General features: G+C 41.0%; 1 protein-coding gene across 1 annotated transcript; it reads right to left on the minus strand.

The window, feature by feature from the left end:
• Positions 1-1,151: 1,151 nt before the first annotated feature.
• Positions 1,152-27,097, minus strand: SLC25A36 (solute carrier family 25 member 36). The gene is made up of 7 exons (XM_058811919.1): positions 26,993-27,097; positions 17,626-17,796; positions 13,811-13,888; positions 11,121-11,221; positions 3,757-3,823; positions 2,334-2,623; positions 1,152-1,628 (listed from the first exon to the last, which is right to left on the minus strand). Exons 1-7 carry the CDS (start codon positions 27,031-27,033, stop codon positions 1,435-1,437), a joined length of 942 nt encoding a protein of 313 aa, XP_058667902.1. The 5' UTR covers positions 27,034-27,097; the 3' UTR covers positions 1,152-1,434.
• Positions 27,098-27,617: the final 520 nt, after the last annotated feature.

A 27,617-nucleotide genomic window follows, 5' to 3' on the forward strand; every position in this document is an offset into this window, starting at 1 on the left:
CTGTCTGTAAAGCTGTAAAACTTCCTGTAACATTAAACTGCTTGACACTCCAGTTGTATGATTTTGGAAAATTGTGTAAATTATGACAGCATAAACCAGCTAAGCCTCACTGCTGAATGCAGGGCATTAATGTGCAATTGGCTACAGAACAAACCCAATGCCTGACTAATCAGACAATGTGGAGGGCAAGGTTATAGCCCAGTACACAGGCTCAAGCTGAGAGAAGTGATACAGCATTTATGAGGGGGAATGCTTTCAAGAAAATATTATTTACAATTTCTCCATCCTTCTGCACAGAGCCTGTCTGCACTGACAGGATCTATCACAACTTCAACTGGTTTCTGCCTTCTGGTCACCCTAGCCACAGAGATATGTGTTCTCCCCCAGTACTCCCATATAAACACTGGTAACCCAAGGCAGGATTTGCCAGATACTTAAGGGTAATACAGCTTGTGCTCAGGCAGCATGAAACTAAGTGAATCCTGTCTTCACAAATGGGAAGCTGGACTAGTTGAGATTTCTCATCACATTACAAAGACTTAAAAAGGCTATAAAGTGGCATTCAGCAACTTCCTTAGCTGTGTGAGTGACCTGAACATATTGGCAAGGAAAAAACTGATGATACAGGACAATGTTTCATAGGCCTCTCTGACTTAAGAGAAGTTCCAGAAAAGGAGAAGTATGATGCAGCAGGACCAGAAGTCCACATACACCAACATGAACAGACCAATAACCTGAAGAGTTGAACAATCAGACTCTCTCATTAACCCACAACACTGCTCAAACATCAAAGAAAAAACAAAACAAAAAAATCCAAACCAAAAAGCTACAACAGGTATCACCTTTTGTAGTGAAGAAATAACTGTTCTGGGTCCCTGCACCTTATTTTGTCTTGAGGTAGCAACATGAAAAACTTCACACACTTACCACACTACCTCAGTCTCTCTATGAATCTTCAGAGCAACTAAATGGAAGTTTCAGGTATAGAAAGCTATGAAAGTACTCTCTTGCCCATTCCTCCAACAGGTTACCATTCAGTAAAACAGAACAAAAATGATGTAGCTGAGAGCAATCACTAAGAGAAGGTAATAGGACTGCCCAGCAACATATTTCATGTCCCCTCCCTCACCCATCAGGTCTCTGAAGATGACTCAATGGCTCTGTCTAGTTTAATAGATGAGAAGAAAAGAATAATTCTGAATTAAGAGATGTATGAAGGCATTCCCTAAGGGCCAGTTCCCATTTGTCACATTGACATGAGACCACACAATAAAGGCAGCAAAATTATTCAGAGTTGCCCACAATCAACCTTCTGTTTCATCCACAGTTGCTTGCTCCCAATACAATGCTCTTTTAGCCCACCACATTGGCATTGACATTCAGTGGTCCACTCCAGTCCTTCAGTCTTCCACCTTCTTCCACCTTGGCACACTGCTATCCATCAAGTAAGTAGACTACAACTTCATAGGTGGACATCATGATAGCCGTGTTTGGGATCTGTCTGATCAGGTGTGTAGTCAGCCCTCGGTACAGGGCGCCGTACCCTTCCTCTCGCACCAGCAAAGACAGTGTCTGGAAGAAAGATCTGTATTTTGTTCCCTCTTCTCTTAGTCTTGTTCGTACAACCTCTGGACAAAGAAAACCAGTGGAAAAAAAGAAAAATTGAGTGGTTACATTCACCATTTCCCATTATTTTTCCCAGCAACCAATCAAGGATTTTTACACAAAAATACCCCTCCCCAGGTTCTCAATCTCACAACTGCTCTTTAAAAAAAGAAAGAGGAAGACAAAGAGCAGCAAACCAAATATGTGTAAGAAGAGAGCAAGTATTAGGTATTTGACTAAACAAGGCAAGTTCATTTGGTTAGCTACAATCCAAAAGAGGACTGTTGCTTGGGGTTACATTTTAGCTCAGAAGTTGACAGAAGTTCTGTACTCAGTTCATTAAAAATGTATACACAACTACTTTGCAGGAAGATCAAGTGCAACTGACATACAAGCTAGGCAGCCTGCATCCCTAGAAGAGATGGCACATTATGGAAAACTGCTGAGTATATAGAAAGATTCCAACTGAACAACTACCTCTTGGAGTCCCTTGGGCCATACTCTGGCCAAGCCCATAGCAAAATAAACATTGCCTAAGAAAAGGTCATGCTGGATATCCACTGTAAAGCACTTCCATTTCTGAATACTATACTCATGTTGACCTGCTACATCTGATATTCAGACAGGGAAATGTTTCTGAGCAAGAAAACCAAAGTTGGCTACAAATCTCACTTAGACTCCCTTTGATGGATCTGCCTCAGGGTCTCAGCTGCACACATCCCACTTACCATGGGGATATGCTATTGATGTTGCACACGTTTTGGAAGTGGCAGCAGCCATCATCATTCGAACAAAGTCCGATGCTTCTTTTACCGAATCTTCCTCATTGTCCATGGCACCAGCAGTCTTATATTCCAGTAATCTTTTCTTAATACTCTCATAAATGACAAAGTGAATAACAGTCTCAGATATGCCTGCGTAGGACGCAGACATTCCCCGGTAAAAGCCTCTAAAGCCATCCAAGCGATAAACTTTGCGGGCACACTCAAATGCGCTCATTCGCTTTTCTCCACGATTCCTACAAAGGAGAAAACAAGTCAGAGTGTCTGCAACAAGAGAGACTGGAAAATTAATTAAACAGCTTTGTAGTGACAACAAGACTTAGGAAATACTCAACACTGATGCTGAGGGGCTCCAAATCACAGTCTCAAAGGCTTTCAGCACTAAACACAGGGAAAGCATTACAGGGAATCCAAGCCAAACTTCACACACTGACTAAGGACAAAGTATCACAGTGAAACGCTGAGCAGCTTTAGGCCTCCCCAGCTCTCACACAATAAAGGACTAAACTGCTTGGAAATAGACTCCCAAATGGATTATCAATGTCAGCAACTCATGAGAAAAATGACCATTTCCTTTAGCACAATGGATTTGCCCTAATTGTTGCCTCAATAAAGAGCTCCACAGCATTCAGAGGCTAAGAGTTAAAAGAGCAGCCCTCAGCATTACAGCTCTCAGCAAACAACAGGCACAGCAGCCAGTGCAACACTGACAGCTGTTGTCTGATTGAACTAAGCCACTGCTGATGTCAAGGAAAATGCTCATTAGACACACCTATTTAAAGCAGTATTTGGCAAAACAAGTTTTATTCCCATTTTGAGCTGGCTCACTAATGGAGTTGTGCATACTGAAGTAGTTAGAATACTGTACACAACTATGCAAACACATGACAACACTGTAGAGATGTGCTTCACCACAGCTGCAAGTGCAGGTACATGGATTGTGCCAGCAGAGGTCTGAGTGAGCAAGTCACAGAATAAAAATAAATACCTGAGGATGTTTAAAGCACTTTTCTAAATATCTGCTATAATACTGTGTCCATATTTCAGGAATGTTTAGCTCAACAGTTAAAGAGAATGTATTACTGATTGAAAAGGTAAGCATATGGTTGGTGGAACGTGATTTTAATGAAACTGTTAACCTTATAATTCATTACAAATTTGCTGGTCAGTCCACTACAGTGCCTCAAGCATGTCTCAGAACAGATTAAAAAAAGAAGTGATAGTGTAACTTGTAGAGAGACCAGCATCACCTTAGCAAATCTGAAATGCTGAATGTTTAAGAATTCATTTTATTTTGGAGTGCAGAACAGATTCACCAGACTTAAGTACAATGTTGTCACAGCAGTGAGAGTTCCTCTTGTCACTTTACCTTGCATCAAGCTGTAATCGTGTCTTCACCAACCAAATGGGATTAGTTGTTGTGATCGCAGTAAAGCCTAAAAAATGTAAAAATAATATAATTAGATGTGATAATACCACAAGAACAGATGCATCTAAATTCCAAATGCACACAGTTAAGGTACAGTGGATGCAAAAACTCGGACTATACTGATTTTGCTGAAGTCCCCATTTAGTGAATCCATACAGCCAATAAACACTTAAATTGTTTTTAAATTTTACTTTAACATTGAATAAGTTTGATTCTTAGCACAAGATGCCCCATATAAAAAAAAGCCAAATTTAGTACAGTTCTCCGCCTATCTAATACCAACCCTGTTTTGACACCACAGAACAGCAATGCCAACTAGACACGTATCAGCCAATTGGGCAAAAAAGTCAATAAGAATGCATTGCAGAGAGAGCAATAGCAATTTGAGATGCTATAAAACATTGCCTCAATTTACTTTGTTACCTGAAATACAATCCGAGTTTAAAAGCATGCAGACTGAATAAATACTACTTTTGGTGCAGTTAAAAGGCATTTATTACTGCAAATTAGGAGACCTTTTAATACTGAACTATAAAGAGCAGTTATATTTGAGTGCTAATCTTTTATTTAGTGTTCAAAGCAGAGATTGTTGGCTGGCCTTGGGATACTTTTATAAGCATATGAGTGTTTAAATTGTTAAAAGTAAATACTATGACTTCTAACTATTCAGACAGACAGCAACTACTCAGGCTTGCATAAGGGCCAAGGATTAAAGCTTTGATTTTCAGTCCACTAAAGAAAACAGAAGAAAAAGAAAAAAGGAAACAAAAAAGAGAAAAGGAAAAAAGAAAAAAAAAAAAAGAAGTAAGAATTACTCTTACTTCTGCACAACTGTGGAGAGAGAGAGAGAAAGCAGAGTGAAAGGCAGCTCTGAAAAAAAGTAAAATTAAAAAAAATCATCTCAAGCTGCAATACCAAACATGCACCATCAGTGAGGTGTCATGTCTGCAGGAGAGAATAGGAAAAGGGAAAAGCTGGAACATGGCCAGGCAAGAGATGATAAATTTAGACACTTGCTCTCTATGTGACACACATGGCTGGTTTCTAACTACAAAGACACACTGCCCTCCTGCAAGGGGATGGACTGGGTGTGTGGGGAAGGACAGAGTTACCTTGCTCAGTGCATGGCTGGGGCACAGCACTTATCCAGCAACAGGCTATTGATAAGCTCTTCTATCAGATCACCAACAGCTCACAGAAACAGCTTTAGCAGAACTGGTTGCATACATGGTACTCCTGCTCAGTCACGATCTAGGTTTACATTGCACACAAAGGTCTGCAATACTCAGAAATGCCAGGGGATCTTAACTGTTCTAAGGTTTGATCTGTGCCCACCCTCAAAGCTTAAACAGGTCATTATGGTTTTCAATTCAGGTTCTTAAAAAAAATTAACAGATTTGGCAGCTACTAAGATTGAGCTGGTTTTCTACACCAGAAGAATGAAAACAGATTGGAGGGTTCTGTTCAATTTTCTAATTAAACAGATTTTTAAACTGGCTCAAACTACTTAACTAAGCAACTTCCTATGGTAGATAACAAAGATTTGGAATTGGCTTTTATTTCTGATTCACTACTCATTCTTCCTATAAAGAACTACTGAGATATAACCTTCACATAATGGAGTGAAATCCTAACAATCCAAGAGTTCTTTATCTCTATTTAATGAAGGCAAATAATGATTTAAAAACTCAAAGCACTGGGGAACAACTCTGCCAAAACAAGGCATGAGATATTTTTAAAACACATGTGCAAAACAGGCTCTGTAGCTCAAGCAGCCATAACCTGTCTGACCTGACACTTCATGTCACACAAACTCCACTGATTCCAGTAGTGCTTGAGCCTGAGGCATCTACACTGAAAGGAAACTTCATTCTTGCATGGTTTTATTTCTTTACACTGGGACTAATAAAATTTTAATTTTGTTTGACTTCCAATCAGAATCTTTGTGGCATGAAGTGCACTAGGAAATGCACAGAACTGTAACAAAGGCTTTGAAATAAGGCGGGGGAAAAAAAAAAATCACTCACTTTCCCTACCAAGACATCTTCCATGAAAGGCTTTTGTAAAACCAAAATAAGTTCTTAAGTCTCTCCTGGTTCTTGATTACAAGTTTACAAAGGCAAAAATCCTTTTGCATTCCTATTAAAGGAAGAATTTTGTAACTCTTAGGCTGTAACATACGGTCTTTCTCCTTCATATTCAACTCAAAATAAGGCTGTCTGCAAATCCTGAATCTGGAGCAGGCAATGCATAGGTGCCATCAGTGGCTGAGTAGAGTATATTGGAAATTTCCAGTGAAAAGTGGTTGGCACAGGATGCAGCCCCTATTCTACTCAAAACTGGGGTCACTAAGCATTATTTAGATGCAGCACCTCCAACAGTAGGAGCAGACACTCAGCAACATGGCCAGTATTTTTTCCCATGGCTGTTACAGGCCTAAGCTGACAGTTCAAACCAAAGTTTTCAAATCAAAGGGCCTTCAATAATTCAGGTTTCAAGGTGAGATGACTACAGGTCAATTCTTACACCTAATGTAGCAAATGCAGTTAGTTGAAGAAGAACAAGGAATTGTGTGGTGCTGACACCAAGGAAAGCCCTCCAAAACATGAAACGTATGATTTAGGATCCTTGAGAAGATAAACTTTGATTTTTAAATACAGAAAATCTGTAGCAAAAATATTCTTTAAAACAAACTTTGAGGGCTTTCAACAACTACCATGAAGAGCAATCAATTGTTTCCTTTTTTCTTTTTAAAAGCTTTAATGATCTTTATAATACTTCACAATACCTATTGATGTGTTGCACCCTCAAGAAAGATCCTAGATTCATGACAAGTACAGATAAATCTGGCAATTCTACAAACTTCTGTAGTTTTATTTTATCCCAGCTTCAGACAGAATTATCTCCATCTACTTTTTCAGCTACTGACAGGTAAGATCCCAGGTATTCCTATTATGCATCATATTTCAAAAGGATAGGGTTGGTGCTTTTTAATCTATAAGCCAATGTAATTGATACAGACGCATGTGAACATGGAATGATGAATTAAAATTTAAAAGCAGTAAAATAAAAACAAACCAAAAGAATAAACAGAAAGAAACAGAAAGGATTATATACACATATTAAAAAAGAAAAAGAAAAGAGGTCTTTGAAATAAATGTGACAACACAGAATATCAGCTGCAGCATTTTAAAGGCAGCTCTGGAATACTGGGGGAAAAACCTCCCAAAATGCCTTGTTTAACCCAGTAGGGGCTTTGAGTTGACCAGAGCTAAGTGGAGTAGCAGCTCTCAGTGAAAGGTATTTCCTACCTTTCCCTGAACGGCACCAAAAAAAAAAAAAAAAAAAAAATCACTCTAAACAGAGCTAAGGAAAAGTGATGTCTTTGCACAATGCACATCATCTGAGTTCAAGCTAGAAGTGTGTTCCCCTTACGGTGTTTATTCAATAATATCACAAACCCAAGGTGTGGTTCTTACACTAGAGGCTGCAAGAGACGCTCAGTTCAGTACTCACGAGGTTTAAGTTAGTCCATATTGCTGCAGGAAGTGACCTGCGGAGGGGGAGCATGAGATGACACGATCTCACTCTTTTCACGGGAGAAATGTACAGTAAATGCCTAAAATAGACACAGGCTTTTCTGTATCATAACAACAAGCAGTGACCTCATCAGACACAAGTGTACAAATCGAATCCCAGCGGAAGGATTTGTCAGTTATTGGGAAATCTAACTGTTTGCAGGTAAAAGTTTAGGAAAAAAAGAAAGAAAAATAATCAAAACAGGCCACAGATATTAAAATAGATGTGTAAAATGCACTGAGTACTGAAATTTCTGCTCATTTGCAGCAATTTAATTTTATACCTCCAAATACTTACCTATAAAGAAAATTTAAAAGTGAAAACTCCTCCTTCCCCACTCCCTTGAAAATCCTATTCACTAAAGCTAGCCTCGTCTTAGGACAGAAAAGACGCCTTATGAAATCCAACTTTCTAAGATCAGTGAACTAAATATCCATTTTATTTGGCATGAATTAACTGTGTACATGGCGCTAGAAACTTACAAAGAAATGTATCACTAAGTAATAAAGTAGTCCCAATTATTTTTAAGTAAATAAATAATAATTTTAAAAATCTGCATTTGGGTTGGTTTGCCAGTAAAACTCTAGGAAAAAAACCAGCAAAAGCATACAAGGCAAAGTAGTTTTGCAGCAGATTTGCAACCATGTTGTCTGATTGAGGCTGCGAATCATTAAAAAAGCAAACAAGAAAGCCATACAGGAATCAAGTATCTCATTCAGTTCTCTACAGCTTTACTTCTCTGTGGTGAGGGAGGTTGAGTGCAATGAGAAGGCAGAGTTTAAGTGAATCTGAGAATTTAGCCTAACTTGGAAATGTCCAGAAATCGACTGTCTTTGCACAAGCAAACATTCTTGTACCAAGCTCAGATATTTTCCCTGCCCTACTTTGCAAAAAGAGAACCATGTTTATGCTCAGGAGTAAGCAAAAAGGATTGCTGAGTACTTCTTCATGTCAACACAGATATTTTAGGTATGAAGGGGATGTGCTCTATATACTGGAAAGCAGCACAGCAAGAAGACAGCATTCATTTCTGTTTGCATAAGGCATCAGTTACTAATAGGCAGATACTTTACTCTCCTTAGAATAAAATAAACTTAGTAGAAGAACCTTCAAACCATAAATATATATTTTGAGAATGAAGAATCAGGCCTAAAACCAACCAACAAAAAAAAATGCTTAAAATACTATACATCAGCTTTTCACTCCCAAAACCACCAAGTGCACAAAAGCATCCTTATTTAATAATGACATCAGTCTAGCCTGAGACGTGTGTTAGCACATTATACAAATAAACAGAATTTAAAGTTGGCTGAAGTTCACTATTTGCAGTACTTTAATAAAACAATGTTACAATTATGTTGTTTAAAAACATATTTTTGCATCATTACTGTATTTTGCAACCTACAGGAAAAGCTTTGTAAGTGCAAATCTCACATCATGCTGAATACATATTAGACTTTATGAAACAGGAAGGTCATATCCAAAAAAATACCAACCCACCAAAAAACCACCAACAAAACAACAACCCTCATTTAAGACTGAATTACTTAATTCCTTACTGAAACCAATGGCAGCTGAAAGAGAAAAACACCAACACTGATTATTTTTTTGCTAATTCTGAAGTATTTATCCACCTTGCCAATTCTGTAATCTTAGGTTCCAAATCAAATATTGCAATGACCCTACGTATTAACCTGTCAACCAAGTAAGAGCTCACATTTGATCTTGGCCTATTATTTTGCCATTTCTTTAAGGTGATTTGCATTATACAGCAATACAAACCTTGCAGGTAAAACTTAATAGCTGGTTTAAGTGCATTTTCTGAAATATATTAGAATTACAAAAACAAGGTTAGCACATTCCCAAGAAAGCACTGTTAATTTTAACTGCAGAGTCCTTGTCATACATCAGAATAACATCAGAAGAGAGAATTGAAATGTTTGTCAAAGAACCTGAGAATTTCTGTACTCTGCAGTGCCAAGACCTATGGTGTGAGCCTGCACTGAGCACTGCTCCACTGACTGTGGTTTAGAAATACAAGTGCAGAACCTGGGAAGTGTGAGGTTAACAGCTCCAAGAGCTGTTCAATGTTAGAACTTGTACACAGAAGTACAAAAAGGCAAACAGCAATGAAGGCTGAAATCCATTTCCCAGTTTACTGCAGCTGCATGTAAAAATGCACAACACCAACCTTCTGAAGGGAAGCAGCTACAGAGCTCCATGACAAACCACAGCCCGAGGCTGCAAACACCCAGGAAAAGGCACTACAGCACATCCCCACAAATGTGCTTTAGAGAATGAGGGCAGCAACTTCCAAAGATGAGGAACACTCAGAATCTTCATTTGTCTGCAGCATTGCATGAGATGCACAAGTTGCCTTCAATTGAGGACAGACCTGTTTGTACTCCCCACGCTTCCCCCTGCCCCCAAATTGAGGACATGTTTTATTCCCTTGACAAGGACCTGAAGACTCTTCATCTTTCTTGATGCAATTAACTGATTAGGCTGAACTCTTCATTAAATCCCTTCCATCCCATTCCCCATGCTGTTCACCAACAAACAAAACCATTCACTTCTAGATAAGACCAAGTACTGCCTTGTCTTTGTCTACTTGGGCAAAATAAAGGAGCTCTTCTTATACCCTAAAGATTAAAAACTGTCACATCTCACGTGCCAGAGATGAACATTAGTGTCTTTTAGGTATAAAGCTAATGTCACTTAGATTTTATACACTATGTATCTCTATATAGCAGATTATTAGCAAGCATAGAAATAGAAAATAAATCCTATTCCTTATTCTGTTATCACACCTTTATCAGTCCATAGCAGATTGCCAGTACTCAGACTGGCTGTAAAATTTGACAGGACTTAGGTACTTCAACAATTGTCAGGATTCATCTGTAAAGTGCCCATGGCCTATAAAAAACCTCAATATTTGTTTTTGTGCAGGAAAGGCACAGGCAACAACAGATAAAGTGTTGCCAACCCATGTTTTGATTTTATCAGCACTAGTCCATGACCATAACTCAGCTCAGTTGCCTTTAACTCCCCCTTGTTAATGACCACAAAGCACAGAATATTCAAATCAAGCAACAAATATTTGTAGCTGCTAAAATACACCAAAGTCACACTGCAGATATAAAATAGAAATTATTTCTATAGAGATGAAAATACATAAGAACTATGAAAAATCTGCTCTTCTCTGACTTTTTAGTGGCAGAGCAAACTTCCCATAGACTGGTAAATGAGCAAAGGAGGAGGGATTGTTACATATAAGTTACACAAATAACTGCAGGCACATTTCTGAAAGACAAAAATAATTAAAATATACAAAGCTGTAGCAGAGTGGGTAAAAAAAAAACTGATTAGGAAGAATTAAACCAGGAGTCAGTGCAAAAACACTGTTTATAGCTTACAGAGCAACAAGTTACTGTTTTGAAAGGTTACATTTTTCATTTCACAAATTTACATCTGAAAAAGCAGGCATGGATGTTTTCTAGAGAAGACTGCTCACACACACTGCTATTTATCACTTAGTGCAGTTTCATGCATACATTTTCCAGAGAGACTGTTTAATGCCAGGCCAAGGCAGATAACCACTAAAAAGGCATCATTCAATTACTGAGCACGTTCTGTTTTGTTGGGGTTTTTTTTTCCATATTTATTGTCACCTCTCATTTGCAGATATGAGTGTAGGATGAAGCTACAAAGTTATAGATCCTTACCTGCCACACCAGCTGACATCATGTGTACCTGGGTAGAATCTGGATTGAAAATATTGTTCAACTTTTCCTTGCAATTTGAGTAAGCAGCAAAATATATTGCTCTAAAATTAGAACAAAATCCAAGTTAGATTATGTTTTACATTTCAAAATTCTCAACAAGCAGCATCATTGACTTCACTGGGCTAAAACTCCCTTCCCCAGTAAAGAACTACTCAAGGATTAATTCTTGCAAAGTAGTGGGACTATTATAGGAATGGAAATAAAGACTAAACATGACACTTGACTTTTTTCCACACAACAGCTCCAATTACCAATTACTGAGGGCAGGACAGATAGTCTGAAATATGACAATGATTTTTGTGACACTAGGAAATTCAGCCAGAGAAGAAAAACACAGAAATAGATTTAGTATTCTTCAACATAAATAATAGAACAAGCTTTCTCTAATGGACCTGAAGTCATTTCAGTAGCAGGACAATTTGAAGAGAACTATCAAGTATGCAGCTTCTTAAAAGAAACAAACAACATTCCTATTACTATAGCATTTAACATTTAAATGCTGATAACTTGATGTTATAAATATTTATACTTTAAATGCTAGAACAGCTCTGAAGCTGTGATTCACATTTTGTTTCCAGACTTCTGTATTTATAATAGACACTGATTTTTGTCTCTCAACACACCATGAAAAATGTTATAAACTTGTGCTACACAAGTCTGTGAGCTGGTATCCAAACAAAGCTAGGCAAAGTCAGCAACCCAATTCAATATATTACAAAAAATGGTTGCTTTCACTCATTAGATCTAAAAAACTTATTTTAAGCACATATAAACCTCACACTTCGGGTTGTAATTCAGTTGTTTTAAATCTACAGTCACCTCTCTGCAAGAGAAAAAAAACCAATGTGCCATTTTCCCAAGCAGAACATTAACCTCATTAGCTGTGTGAACATGTTTTTCTTTATTACAAAGAAGATAAAGTGCTTGCTCTATGGGTGTAATTTCTAAAATGGAACCTGAACTCAGTTAAGTACACTGGATGTGTTATGAAATATGCTTCTCTACAGCTTATTTAAACAAAGAGCTGATGTTAAATCCACTTAGCTAATGCTTAATTGAAATGAAGTACTGGTTGCAGACAGAATCAGCCAGAGGGAAATGAAGATGTGCTTATAAATAAGGTTTACACACTACATCAAGCAGACATTTTAGCAAGCTAAGTATTTCACCTAGGGAAAGAAACAAAGGGAAACAGAAGATTTAACATATAGTTAATTGAAAAGAAATATATATTTTTTTTTCCAACTGAGGATGTTCTTCATGGAGGATAGTCACTTATGCAATGGATCCAATTCCTGGATAAAAATTGCTATTAAAGTATCAATAAAGATATCAATATTGAATATTTGGTAGAACAGACTGATCTATTGTACAAAAGCACAGGCTCTCCAGACTACCAAGTGCTGATATCCCATAGGTGTCAAGAACAAAAATGCTAATGGGTTTACTTCAGCTTTTCCAAAGGGCAGTGCTAAGTTCGTGATCAGAAAGCACCTCTGATATTCCTAAATCCTAAAAAAACCTGCTAAAATAAAGATAACCTAATTATTTCATTAAATTTTTTTCTTATTTATGCAAATGATCTAATGAACATGACCTCATCAGAACTAAAGTTCAGCTTAGTAGTATTTTTCAGAAATATCCAAATACTTCAAACCAGTAAAGTTAAGATAATCTCCAACTGAGTGTGCAGAATATAGGAATGTTTACTCTTCAAACAAAACAAATAAATAAAAGCAGGGCACTAAGTCAAGGAAAGAATAGAACCTCTGTGGAATATAATCCCTCTTCTCTTAAACAGAGAAGAAAAAAAAAGAGCCAGGAAACAACTTCCAGTATCCTCATCCAGGCCTAAAGAATATATTAATTCTACACAGCTTTGTTTTATACTCTTTCCATGTATCCTCCCATTTTTGGACTGAACTTCAGCTGACAGCTCTATGTAAGGATAAATTCAAACTCTGGCAAAATGTTCTCTCTCTGCCTGCCAGCAGCAGCTGAGGAACTGGAGTATTTGTGCTGATGCAGAGCAACAGACAACAACACCACCAGTGCCAACTAGATCAGATTTACATCCTGCACTGCCCCAGTACCCTTTGGGGCCCAGACACTGCTGGATCTGCTTTCCCTGGGACAGCTGCAAAGTCTCTCCTCCTACCTCACCGTTTTTATATCAGAACAGGCTTGCTCCTGCAAGGGAGCACCAGGCTGTGCTTCACCAGAACTCAGGAAGAAGACCCTGTTTTGTGTTTTGAGGCTTCAATCACATAATTGCTTTCTGAAGATGATGGATTAACTGAAAGTCAAGTCTACCTTTGTATTTTCCAAGATCCAAACTTGTAGCTTACATGTGAAATTCCTTAGATTTTTTCTTTTTAACTGGACAAAACTCTGCATAAGGGATAGCACACAACATTAAATACTATTCAATAGCACATAGGATAGGAAATGCTGAGACAGCTGGAGCTCTGGAGTACTTAAATGGCTCAATTCCTCAGGCAAAAAGTTACCCCAGGAACCAAAGGTTACTTGCTGCTAATTAAGTATTTACAACTGCAGATGCAAGACTTACTTCAAATACACATTAAAGCCTTTAATGTATTTCATTTATTGTGCATGTTTGTATTTACCTGGAAGGAGCAACGCCAACTAAATTAGGACCCAGCCCTCTGAACAGAGAACGAGGACCTTCATTTTGCAAGATCATCCTAGAAAACAAGAAGACAATACTGTAACACTCAGAGCAAAATTAAGGAATGCACTAACCACCAGAACTACATCATGTGAAAAACTTTCATAATTACTGGCAATAATACAGAGAAGACCACAAAGAAAATTAGTCATTTCCTAGAATCAGCATCAAAAATTCCATTATTGCTCAAAATACCATGAAAACCATAAACCAAATGCAGAAATAAGACTTGAGATCTCGATACAGATTTAACTTATATATAGGAACACATACACGCACAGAGTTGTCTGTTAGGAAGTTAAAGAAAGTGTCCTTGAATCAGGGAGAAAACACTAAGCATGGAAACATTGCCATTCATGCAAGTTTTAGATTGTTCAGGAGCAAAACCACTTAATTCTGCACTACATTGCTTTCACCACCCTTCAGCTCCCAAGGTTTATGAACTTGGAGTGGGAAGACAACCTTGCACATTTGTGGAATTTACAGGAAAGCATGGTAAAAGCAAGTTGGGACTGCAAATAAGGCATTATCAGTCCTTTAGTTTTGCAATATGGATCCCACATGGTTGGGGATTTTAGGAAGAGCTGAAGACCTATGCAGCAAGGTACCCTGGCACAGCAAGAGACTATGCATGAATATTCAGTTCTAGTGAAATCAGTCTGCCCCACAATCTAGATGCTCATTACATTGGCATTTTAAAAAGTATAGTAGGACATGGGAGGAGAAACAAGGACTACCTGCATCCCATTACTGGGAATTGCTCTAGCAATTACGTTAGAACCAAATTTGAAGTTAAGAATTAACTACATCCCCAGATGCTACAAAACAGAATCCTGTGCTTACTGATTTAGAAACAATGGTAAAGGTACACAAATAGTTTTGTATATTTCTTCTTCAAAGAGCCATGCAGGTAAATGACAAGTCAATTACTCAATAAAGCCTTGTGTAAATGGCCATTTTGTTTGGAATTTACTATCAGAACAAACAAGTGAAAGCAATCTATAGCACTAAAAGAGATTCCAAGCCTATTCTGACTTCCTGATTTCAATGGTGCTGATTCACCATTGCTCTGCTGCTAAGTCAAATTAAAAGTTTACCTTTGCTTCCACTAAGCAAAAATAAACCAGTGGCCCTGCAGTTACCACTGCTTTTCAGGAATACTGACATTTCATGTGTCCAGCAACATCCCAGCTTTTGGTCCATAACAATCAGCTGTGAGTTCACTATGTGGGCAGCATCACTCCACAGCAGTAATTGGAATACTGAACACATTCAAAGACACCTCGGAAATACAAATGATTTGGACCTGTCTGTCATGATGAAAGCATTTTAATGCCTTGAAATGCTGAACCCAATTAACAGGACCTGTATCCACTTAAACCACTACTACCACATCATGTGTTACACAGGTATATATGCACATATAGCTAGACATGTATTCAATGCAACAGGAATCTCAGTGTCTTTGAAACTTAGGAATGAAGTGTACCAGGTCTGTTTGCTTCTTTTAGATCTACAGTCCCACAATTTGACAGGGCAGCAAAGAGCTAGAGAGAGGTTGCAACAGACAGGATGATAATGGAGGTAGTTACTGATGCTGTTTTGCATTCAGACACCAGCTGGAGGAGTGCCAGAGGCTGCACTGAAAATAAGACACAAACTTCTTGCATTAAAGAGCAGATCCCAGGGCCTGCACTTGTTTATTGAGAGCAGTTAAGGGCAAATCCATGGTTGGAAGAGCAGGTAAGTGCTCCATACAGCCTCAGCTGACTGTCTTATGTCACATGGAGAGCCTGCACTGGGAGGCTCATGAGATTTCCATTAGCAAGACCTCACGTTTAAATTGTGCAACATGAATTATGAGAAAATGTAATATGACATGCAATACAGACATAAGAGAACAAAAGAATTTGCTTTTGTTGCCAGAGAGTAGAGTCACCTGTTTTTCTGAGTTTGTTTCCTGACAGAGATGCCTTTCAAGTCACCTCCACTGATGCTTAAGATGCAGAAGTGATTCTACAGCAGTCAGTTCACTGAAATTCTGACATAATTTGCCTGAATCACTCTGCTTTTAGACTGAGTAATGTGAGCCTTGAGCACTGCACCAAATTTGCTATGACACAATCAAAGTCTGACAGCTATGAGTCAAAAAATATCCAATGACAGTAAGGGCCTGACAGGGACAAAGGAATCCAGTTTTATTTCCCCACTAAACAGCCCTAACATTAACCAAGAGTAATTATGTCCTGCATGTATGTGTTTTTATTATCATAGTCCATTGCCATGTCATTTGGGATTTTTTCATGTTTACTATATTTAAAGAACTTGAAACCCAGGCTTTGCATCTCAGCCCTTTGAAAATGGCCTGAAAGAAAACACAGCTAAGCAAAGAAGAAAAGCAGCAGAAGAGATATATTCTTGTATTACAGATGAACAGCACATGTGAGAGGGCAATCTTCAAAGACAAACTAACAAAACAAACAAGTCAATAAATTTCATCATGGGCTACCTCTACCTCAGTCTGAATTTGCTTCCTGGGAATACCAAGTTATTTTCAGTTTCATTTAAGGCATAGCAGGCTTCTAGCAGAGAAGCATTACAAAAATACACCTATTCAGCCTGCTATTCATTGATATGCATTTCTAAATGGAAAATAAATTCATAACCAAGCATTCAGAAAGAAGCTGAAGCACTCTACTTCCACCAAGAGAAGCCACTCAGTCAAGCAGATCTCCTTGCTGGTCACAATCCAAGCCTTTCCTTCCCACATACCTGTTCCCAACATGCTCACCCATCAGAGCCTGAAAAAAGAGCCATGAAAAGGCTCTGAACCCAAGCTTTCATGATAAGAATGGTCTTCCATTCAAGGAGCTATATGGGTACAACCCCCATTTAAGCAAATCCTATGCTCTAACCAGATTAAGTTTAAACCCTACACTTCAACTGCCAGAAGGAGCTCCCCACAAACTACTTCTTACTAATTAATTAAGAATAGAAGTTGTCAAGACTCAACCAACTTTCTAACGCAAGAAGCAGCAGCAGGTCCCTCCTGTAGGAAATGTCCTCTCATCCCCACATGCTGAGGGTACCCCCACCCTGAACTGACCAGTCAGAGTCCCCCAGGGAAAAGTGAAGCCTCCCTGTGGGCCATACAAGCAGTTTAACTGCAGGATTACAACTTCCCTGCTGGCTCCTGAACTACACACAAGCACAACAAACAAGGAAAGGCAGCCCCCATTCAGTCAGGCACTACACAAAAACCACAGATCACTGCAAGAGCCAGCCTCAGCTATTTCTTACTAGCTCTAAAAGAATGTTACAAGTCACACATCCAACAGAAGATATTCAAAGGCAAAAACAGTGTGGGGGTGGTGAAAGCTGAAAGAGACTAAGAAACTGAGTTAATTTTAATTGCTTCCATATTCAGTAACTTCTATGATTAGGACACAAAACAGTTTAAAAAAAGTCTTATACTAATGCTTTTTCAGGATGAAAATAGAAATCTGGCACCCACAAAATTAGTGAATTTTGGGGATGCAGTTTGGAGCTGTGAGTTGTACAGGGTACACGTGCTGTGGCTACTTCAACATCCAAACTCATTAAAAAAAATTGGAAACACAGTTAAAAGGCAAAAAAATGGAAAATCATCTCCTGGTAGCATAATGACAGATATAAAAGTCTGAATCTTTTACACAGATTTTGATTTCCTCCCTCCCCAAAATGAAGCAAAACCCTTGTGCCAGGTACACTCACTTCAGACAGTGGAGAGGTCCAGGAGAAACTCTGGCTACTCGGTTGACAGTAGCACCATTCAGAGTGTTGAGATGAACTTCAGAGATGTACAGAGTCACAGAGGAGGACTGCAGGCGTGTTTTTACAACTTCCAGTGGACATGTCAGAATTGCACCAACAGTACCTCCACATCTGCAAAGAGAAACAGGATCATGTTTTCAAGAGAAAAAGAAACTGAAGGATACATTCACATAGAATTGACATTACAGTCAACACAGTCCCACTGCAAAAACTGAAGAACCAATGGGAACATGTGTGACAATGCCAGTTATGTGCCCTTGAAGGCAAGCAAACTGCTAAGTCAGTCTGCAAACCCCACAACTTGAAGTGAAAATTTAAACAGACAAAATGTAGCGAAGGTGCATAGTACACACTGTTCAAATCAGTTCTGGAAAGAAGCTCAGTAGCTTCAATGTTTAACTTCTTATGATAAATTTTACCTTTTTCTTTAATGTTTAATGTGCACCTGACCACAAAAAAGGTGCCAAAAATCCTTAAGGGCAGAAAAGATTTATGCAATATGCACATAGGACTATGCGTAAAAAAACTAAATTGGTGTTGCAATTTAGTAACATCTTCAAAAGCCTGACTGTATTTCGGTCATTGCATCACAAAAGCAGCGATTGTCCACGTGCTTCCCAAGCTCTGCCCACTTCAGCAAGGCTGACCAGGTACTGCAGAGTAGAAACTGCAAAGCCAGAAGCGCTCAGGTGGCTGAGCAAGTGAAGACTTGCTGAGTTTGCTTCAGTCTGTCTCTCATTCCTGAGAGCAAACCAAAGCAAGCCATGCACAACTCGTGCTGACAGCAGTTCCTGCCCTTGTGCTCAACCACAGTGCAGCCAGAGCACTCTGCCCTGCCCAGCTCTGCTCACAGCCTTCCTGGCCTTCAGAACTCAGTTACTAATGTCTGCAGTCCTAGCTCTGCAACTACAGAGGGAAAACAGCAAATCCACAAATTCTGAGTTCCAAGACAGTCTCTTGAACCCTTTCAGAGATCAGTATTCTAAACATTGCTAAACATCCTTTTTAAAACTATGGCCAAGACACTACCTATCTTCTTTAAAAAACAAATAAACAATCCAAGCCAAAGAAGCAAACCTAGATTTCAGTTCAAGTATTAATGCTAACTACGGCTCAGTCTGAAATCCAGTAACACATAAATACAATTTGTACTAAAGTCAAAGGGCCCATATTTGCTTCCCCTAATAAATATATATAATAATATATACATAACAGGAAGTGGTTGATTCTGACAAGACAGTTATCAGCTATTTTTTTTCTAAGGCAAGAAGCTCAAACACCTCCAAACCCTTTATTAAGCTGAAAGCCTGTTCAAGTACTTTTAGCTTTTTTTCCAAAATGAAAAGGAGAGATCAGTCCAAATTAGGAGTAACAGCTAAGACTCAAGATCCTATAAATTTTCATAGGAGGGTAGTCTGATGACTCCTCTACCACAGAGAATACAAAAAATACAGCACTGCATCCTACAAACCTAATCTGTCCGCATGAAGTGAACTGAGAGTAGAGCTGCCAAGTAGAAGTTGGATGGTCACTTAACACTGCATTTAAACCCAGTGACCTAGAGGTATCCTATTACTAAGCCTAAAGGCATCCTGCCTGTTCCTAGCTCCAACATTAGACTGAAGTCTTTTCTCTTTCAAGGTTTAACTGAGGTAAGATATTCTTTGCCAGTCTGGAAAGAAGTGTTATCACAGGAAGATGAAAGAGTCTTTCAGTGGGTGCTGCACACATGCAGTTCCAGCCTGACACAGACACTAGAGCAGCCTGCTCTGAATGAGCAATTCACTTGCTTCTAGCAGTAACCTACAAATAGACTTATTTTAAAATTAAGAGTTGCAGAAAGAGAGTAGATATGCTAATATTTATTTAATTAATATGCTAATATTTATTTTATTAATATAGGGATGGAAATAGTAAGAGCTGGTAAGGTGAAGGTTCAAAACAAGAACAGCAAATGAGAAGCACACGTAGGTCAGCTCCCAAAACAATTCGACCTGAAGCTACTGAAGCTCTAAAGCTCTGAGACAGACAAGGTTGTCTGTGTTTCCTGCAGTTCAAGCCAGACCCCACTCCATGGTAACATGCCTCTGCAGGCAATGAGGGAAGTTGGCTTCAGAGTTTACTTCCTTTCCTGCAACCCCCCATTTCTGTTCTCCTCGAGCTTACTCTCTTGAAAACTTTTCTGCATTTATTTTGGACAGGTTACACAAGAACGTGTTTTCAAGCGACAGTAATCACAAGAGAAAGCACAAGGTATGATTTCTATTAATGAGATAAATGCTATGGAAGTAGGGAAGAAATGAGGACAAAAAAACTTGAGCTGCTTTCTTGAACAGGGCTGAGTCTGGAGCCCTTACCCCTCTCACTCCCCTCCCTCAGAGCAGAAACATTTTCTGAAGTTGAAGTTTAACACTGAGCTGGAGCTCATGCCCTGCGTGCTCCCCTGCAGCACACCCCCATCACAAGGGATGTCTGAGCGCAGCACTGCCACCAGACACCCAGGGGATGGTCAGACACCTTCCCTCAGCAGGGGATTCCTGGGCAGGGGCTGATCCACAGCTGCTCTGTGCTTGCTGCTCTGGCTGCAGCAGGCACCGGGCACTGAGAGCCAGCACATACAGCAGCAGGCAGCACCATGCTCACAGGCATCCTACAGAAGCAGCAGATTCACCTGCCTGCCTTGAAGAGCCTTTTCCTGCACCACATTCTGCCATTCAAGTAATTTCAATTAATCAGCACCCCTGGCAGTTTCTTGCTGTTGTGTTTCTTTGGTTATGCTTTTCTTCAACAATTTAAGATGTCTTCACTGAACACAAGAATATTTTCAGCGTTTTCCACTAACTATTGATAGTTTGAATTAAAATTCTTCTCTGTCCCTGATCTTCAAGATCTCAAATTTCTTCTTACAGCTGAAGAAAGCTAAGAAGTTTTACAGTGCTGTGTGGTTCTGTAATGTGAGTCTTGGCAAAATCCCCAAATTCTACTTCTGTCAAAGTACCACATCACTTTCCCAGCCCTCAAAAAGCCCCATATAACAGAGACAACATCTGAAAGGGAAGGAGTGAAAGAAATGTTTTGATATGTTGAGGAACCAGAACTTGCTCAATGGTCACAAGATCCACTAAGTCTGAATTACAAAGGCACAATCCAGTAACTACCCTGACTTGTCTATTCCACTTGACCTTTAAGATAAACACCTCAAGGCTCGACAAAAATCTGTTTATGCAAAACTGTCAATAAACAGAGCTTGTGGGTAAACAAAGAAGAGAAACAATTAAAAATACGCGCTCTGTACAAATAAGCAACTTTTAAGAAGCCTAGCAGCTGTTCTGTTACAGCATCAAGGACAGTGGATTTTACTTAGAAATGTATTTCCAGCCCTGCTTATTTAACACACTCCTGGGAATACCCCCAGAGACAGCTGCATTTCTGTGCTCAGTCCTGGCAGGTCACTGACAGCCAGCCACCAGCTCCAGCCTACAACAAGTGCTCTATAAATGGCAAGCAGATTGCTGCCACCTTTCCTGCTCCCCTCCTCCCTGGCTCAAATTAAGGGGAATACTTTTAGTTTGTTGTTTAAAACAAATTAGAAACAGGAACAGTTCAGAAAAAAAAATTTTTAGCAGTTTGAAAAATATGAGATTTCTTCTGAAGAATGCAGGTGGGATTTTGTAAAAAACACTTCAGAAATTTCTATTACCTAAAACCACTCTGGGCTTGAGTTTCTCCAGTCATGCATGCACCAGGCCCCAACAAATGTGACTTGTAGGAACATTTACTAATGTGTAACTTTTTCTCCAGGATTAAATGAATTTCACCTGCTGGAGTAAGTAGGTGAACAAACACACTCCTGCTGACACAGTATAAATGGGAAGGGAAGAATGGCAAGACTGAGACACTCCTATGTCTGAATGCTTACTGCAGTTTCCAGGGAATGCTATTCAGAAAACCACTTGCTCATTTTACCTATCCTAAATGTGATATTTGCCTCTAATCAATGTTTACTACAAGCCTTCTTCAGCTTTACCACTTGAGTATAAAAAAATCTTGCAAAGCTGACTTTCAGCAAAAATACCTTGATCATAAAAGGGTATGAGAATCCACCTGCAGGCCCCAAGTAAACTGAAGAGCAGAAAAGTAGAGATCACTAGGTAACTCCACAAAAATAAATACATTGGTTAAAAAAGGGAGACTAAAATCCCACTATTAATATAGTCAATCTAGAGAATTAAAATTTCAACTTGAGCCTTCTTGTACAAGCTAAGAGATGTCACATTCAGTGGAACAAGCTACATGGACATCACAAGATAAATTTATCATCTGCAGGATCACAACAAACCTAAAAGAAAACAATAAAACCAAGAAGCATTGTCTACTTGACATCTCTTGAACAGAAGAATCTAGGAAGATGGTCATGTCCTAAACTATGGAGAACATTTCTCCTCCAGAAAGCACATACTGAAAAGAAAAAAAAAGCCCAACAAAAGAAACCCCAACCACCCACAACACATTTAATTTGATCCCAACTGGTGAGTTAGAAGACCATCATCTCACTGGTTTAACAGAAACAAAACTGGAACTATTGGGCTTTAAATTCTCCTAACTGTTCAACAGGTACAGCTCTGACAACCATTTTCCTCAGACACCTCTGCATTATTTGTGTGACAATCCAAGGAAAAAATACACACATGCTTCACAAACCTAAACCTGTTTGGCACTCAGATCCCAGCTTCTCCTTCCAGACAAGGCTACACAAGAAAGTTTTCTCTTATTATTGCAAGGTTAAGGTATCAGCTGAGCAGTCCCTGCCCTTGTCCAGAGCAGCTCAGTGTCTTCTACTGGTACCTGTCAGCCCTGCAAGTACCAACAGAGACAGCTCCAGCATGGATGAGGGTCTCAAATTCAGCCATGGACTGACTAAAAGTGCCATAAAGCAGATTGATATCCCCAATGCCAGTGTAGCCCGACTTCCAACTAACACTGTCAGTGCACATTTTTTAAAATCCTTGAGATAATGATGCATTTTATGAAAACCAAAGCCATGGCTGTCTAGTGCTAGTTTCAGATTCACCTTTCACAGCAGGTTTGTAACCACAGCCTCAAAGACTTAAAGATAAACCTTGACCCTGTTATCGTGGGTCTACATTAAATCATGTATTTTACCAGCTACTTATCTTTTCTGTACTAAATGAAAGTTCCATGCAAACACTGGCTGTCAAATGAAACAGCATGTAAACTGAGCTCAAAATTCTGTCAAAAAAAAAGTATCCAAGCCACTTAGAAGCAGAACAGAACTTTTCTCTCTTCATCAGTTACTGCAAATTCAGGTTCCAAGTCTATCAGCAGTTTCATGCACGTCTTACAACCTGAGTAACTTGCACATCAACAAAGCTGCAGCTTTGGATATTACATTTATATTATCAGCCTTCAGAGAGTATAGAAGGACTTCAGCAAGTACAGCTTTCAGAAACAGCATTCATTAATCCTGAATTTCCAGGGTTTTCCAGGTGTAACACTGTTCAACTGGAGTTACTAGCAGCCACAAACCCTTAATCACTCTACTCACTGATTATGTTTCTTTGCTGAAACTTAGAAAGTGTAAGTTAAGCTCACAGCCATAAACCACAAATACTAATCAAACTTGTGGTGTGTAATGAACGGCATAAAAATAAAATCCCCTGATGTGCTGCCACATAGAAACTTACAAGTGAAAACAGGAAAAACACCACCAGGGGATCAAGCATCACTGGGTTCCATTATCCAGAACAAACATCAACATGAACATTGTAGCCTTTATTAAGAGACTGGGTAAATCAATATTTACAGTAACATTTGTATTAAGTAAAAACAGCTCAAAGCATCTAAAAAGAAATGTGAGAAAAATACCAGTGGCACAGTTTCTCAAGTACTGACAGCAATTTTCAGGCAATTTAGTAACCCCATGGAGCAAACCCCAAGCTTTAAACAAACACTGTCTTATTTCACACAAAAGTGTATCTGAATATAAATATAACCTCAAGTTTGGACAGAAAAGCACTAACCTCCTTCTCACTTGCTCTGAAATACATCCAGAGTTATGCCACAAATGTGTTTTAGGGCAGAGAGGAGCTGAGCGCTTGGCAACTCAGTTATGGCTCGAGGGGCTGTTTCCTGAAATGCTGTAGAAGAGCCCCCATCATCACAATACCTGCTACACATTATTAACAAGCTTCTGAAATGAGGAAACCCCAAGGGTCTCTTACCTTTCCTACACACATTTCAGCAGTGTCTGATCTTGCTGAGAACTCAGACACTTGTGTTAAATACATTTTCTGTAACTTAACCATTTTAGCCTCTGTAGGGATTTGCTAAGAACCTCTGTCAGACAGAGTATGATTACAGCTACAGACCAATTTGAGACTGTTCTATAATCAAGATAAATAAAGAAGCTCCTCCCTATATTTCCTCACACACTAAATTAGAAAACAGCCAAATTTCTGCAAGGAACACCAAGAGTGAAGAACGGAAGCAAAGCTGAGACTATCCAAGTGTGAAATCAGAAAAGCAGCTGTCCACCTCCTAACCCAAACACCTCCTTTTGCTGAGGAAACAACACTCACACAAGTTCACTGCTCTGATGGAAGTTTGTATGATACACCATCACTGTCATAACCTTCTGGAAATGAAGAATAAATCATGAAAACTTGAACACTATTCTTGTAGCCAACACCTGAATTTTCACTGTATGCTTGCAAGGCAGTACATCCAAAACATATTAATCTTTTCTATATAGCAAAACATGAAGGTCTTCTACTACTTTTTAAAATGAGTCTAACAAGTAAAAAAAGCAGCTATACTTACTAGTTGAACTAAAAATGTTCATCTACATCCCACATTTCAATCACATGACTTTTTGATTTAAGAATGAAGAATGTTGAATAAATAGTACCTGAGTTTATACTACCAACATAATGCCTACAGTGATAACAGCTGCTGCTTGACTAAGTGGGAGAAAAAGAGAAGATACACAAAAAAACCCCACACACAAAAAACTCCATACAGCCCAGGCAGCTACAGAGAAATCCCAGCATAGCCCCACTTATGCTACTAAACCAGCAGTGTCATCTGTCAAAGTTTCATTACAGAAAGCAGGAACTGAAAAATGAACTTGAACATCTGGGGATGGAAGAAAAAAAGGCACCAGCAGATAGAGATAATCATGTTGCTTCCATAGAGGCTCTGGTGCAACTTGAAGGCAAACAAAGCTACAAAGCTTCCTTCCTCTAAGTCTCACTGAAGATTAAAGATCACTCAGGTGATCTGCAGGGCACCAAGCTTGCAAAGTCATGAGATGACCCCAAAAAACTCTTCCACTGCCAAATGTGACCAAATACACAGTGTTAGCTTGGCTGAACTAAGGTTACAGGGCACATGTGGCTCACACTCAGCATTTAACCCCTGACCCAGCTGGCCAGCACCTAGCCATCGACCAGACTGCTCTGCAATAAATAGGAATGAGCAAGCTGAGCTGAGCAATCCTCATCCGCTCTCAAGTTTCAGGTTTACAAACCTGTTTCTGACATAATGCACAATTCTGCTCAGTAATCTCCCCTGTGCAGAGCTGTCAAAATGAAGGGCCACAATCAGGCACCACTCACAGAATCCTTATGGCTGGCAGGGACCTCTGCAGATCATATTGTCTGATGTCCCTGCCAAGGCAGGGTCACCTGGAGCAGGTAACACAGGATCGTGTCCAGGTGGGTTTGCAATGTCTCCAGAGAGGGAAACCCCACAACTTCCCTCGGTAGCCTGTTCCACTGCCCTGCCACCCTCAATATAAAGAAGTTCTTCTTCATGTTGAGGTGAAACTTCCTGTGTTTTAGTTTATGGCCTCTGCTCATTGCCTTGTTGCTGGCACCACTGAAAAAAGTCTGGAACCATTCTCGTGGCACCCCTTTGAGATATTCATATGCATTAATGAGATCCCCTCTCAGACTGGACCAGAATACAGGCCCAGCTCCCCCAGTCTGCTCTCACAAAGCAGATGCTCCAGACACCTCATCATATTTGTAGCCCTCTACTGGATTCTCTGCAGCAGCTCCTGCTATTGCTTTTCTGAATGCTTACAAGGATTGTTTCTGCAAAGTCTGCAGAAAACAGTACACACTAATACATCCTGGGCCTCCCGCTGCATAACCACTCTCCTCTTAAACAGGGTGCAAGAAATCAACAGGATGAAAAAGCCCCCACGCAGGCCCTGGATCAGGTGTACGATACTTCAAAGTGTGCCAGAAGCAGAGAAAGTACTGACATGTGTCCAAGTCACTCGGACTTGCCCAGAACCACTGTTCCTCCACCTCAAACACCTCAGTCCAGAAGCAGCAAGCTCATTTTTGTCTGTGAGGAGCACAAAGGGAAATCCCAGCTTCAAGCTCTCTCATGGGATGCAAGGTGTGTCCTCTATCACTTCTGTACAGTCATGCTCACTACTTAAATACAGTACTACAACCAAGGACCCCCTACTTTCCCTTTTAGGCTGGGTGCCCTTCCCACCCTGCCCCTGGAAGGACCACAGGCTTCACAAATACAACAAACGCATTTCAAAACCTAAAAACATAAATTTTGAAACCTCTTTAATAGCTGTGAAGATACAAAAGTTACCTCAAACCTAACCAAGGCTACATCCTTATTTCTGAGTACATTTCCCCCTCCCATTTCCTCTGCCTTTGTGGCCGGAGGGCTGGAGGTGCCACAGCCCCACAGGGAAGGGCAGCGCACACGGGAGCGTTAGAACGCGCGGCACGGACACAGCGGCTCCATGCAGAGCGTGCCCAGCGGGCAGTGCCAGCCCGCGAGGCCGCCACGCCGGTCCCGGGGCTGCTCCCTACAGCGGGGAGCCCCCGCACGGCGGGCCCTGCGTGCTGCTCCACGAAAACGCCAGATGAGGGCCAAACCCGGGAATGCGATCAGAGAGAGGGGCTGGTTTTACGGGAAGCCTCCACCCCGCCTCCCCAAGGGCCCGCGTTCCACCCGTGGCACAACGCAACACCCGGGGCCGGGCCCGGCCGCGCGCAGCGGGCCCGGAAAGGCCTCAGGGCACGGGACGGGAAGACGAGCGCGGCCCGCTCCCTCCTCCCCGCGGCCCCTCGGGCACGGAGGAGCGGGGCAGCCCCGCAGCCCTACCCAGATGTCCCCAGGCAGCCGTTCCAGGCCGCCGCCGCCGCCCCCAGGCCAGGCCAGCCAGCGGCGGGCACGGGAGCGGGGCCAGACCCGAAGCGCAGGGAGGAGAACGGGAAAGCGCAGGAGCGGCTCCCGGGGCTTCACCTACCCGCCGGCAAAGAGATGCACCAGGGTGTCTCTTTGGCTCATCCTCGTCGCCTGCGCCCGGGCGGGAGGAACGCGGCGCCGGGCGCTTCCGCCCCACACTTACGGCGCCGCTGCTGGCGGGGCTCAGCATAAATACGGGCGGGCGGGCCGGCTCCGCCTCCCGCTGCCGGCGCGGCTCCGCAGGCTCACGGGCCGTCAGGGAAGCGGGGCCGGGCCGGTCCCGCCCCTCGCCGCGGTCGCTGCAGCACCGAGAGTGCGTGGCTATGAATATGCATACGTGAATATGCATGAACCCCCCAAACAGAGGCTGCTATTGGCTGCGACAGCGCGACATCAGCGCAGGCACCGGGCCCGCCGCGTGAATATGCAACGACCGTGCTCGCCCCCGATTAAACAGAGGCCGCCGTTGGCTGCGGCGCCTGACGTCACGCGCGCGGTGCCTTATAAGGGTGGGAGTGGGCGGGGCGCGATCTCCGTGAGGCGGCGGCGCCGCGCGGGGGGGGAGCTGGTGGTGGCCGCTGTCCCCGGTGTTCCCGAGCTGTCTGGGCACGGTGCTGCTCCCTGTGCTATGCTATGACCCTGCCTGAGCAGGGACGTGGCGGCCACTGTCCCCGGTGTTCCCGAGC

The sequence above is a fragment of the Ammospiza caudacuta genome, chromosome 11, assembly GCF_027887145.1.
Source record: "Ammospiza caudacuta isolate bAmmCau1 chromosome 11, bAmmCau1.pri, whole genome shotgun sequence".
Taxonomy (NCBI): Eukaryota; Metazoa; Chordata; class Aves; order Passeriformes; family Passerellidae; genus Ammospiza; species Ammospiza caudacuta.

Excerpts from the sequence above, each read along its gene's own strand:
- SLC25A36 (XM_058811919.1), bottom strand. The coding sequence starts at position 27,033 with ATGAGCCAAAGAGACACCCTGGTGCATCTCTTTGCCGGCGG. Across the intron at positions 11,222-13,810 it reads GTTGGCGTTGCTCCTTCCAG|AGCAATATATTTTGCTGCTT; the intron begins GTAAATACAAAC and ends TTCTAATTTTAG. Across the intron at positions 1,629-2,333 it reads ATCAATAGCATATCCCCATG|AGGTTGTACGAACAAGACTA; the intron begins GTAAGTGGGATG and ends TTCTTTGTCCAG.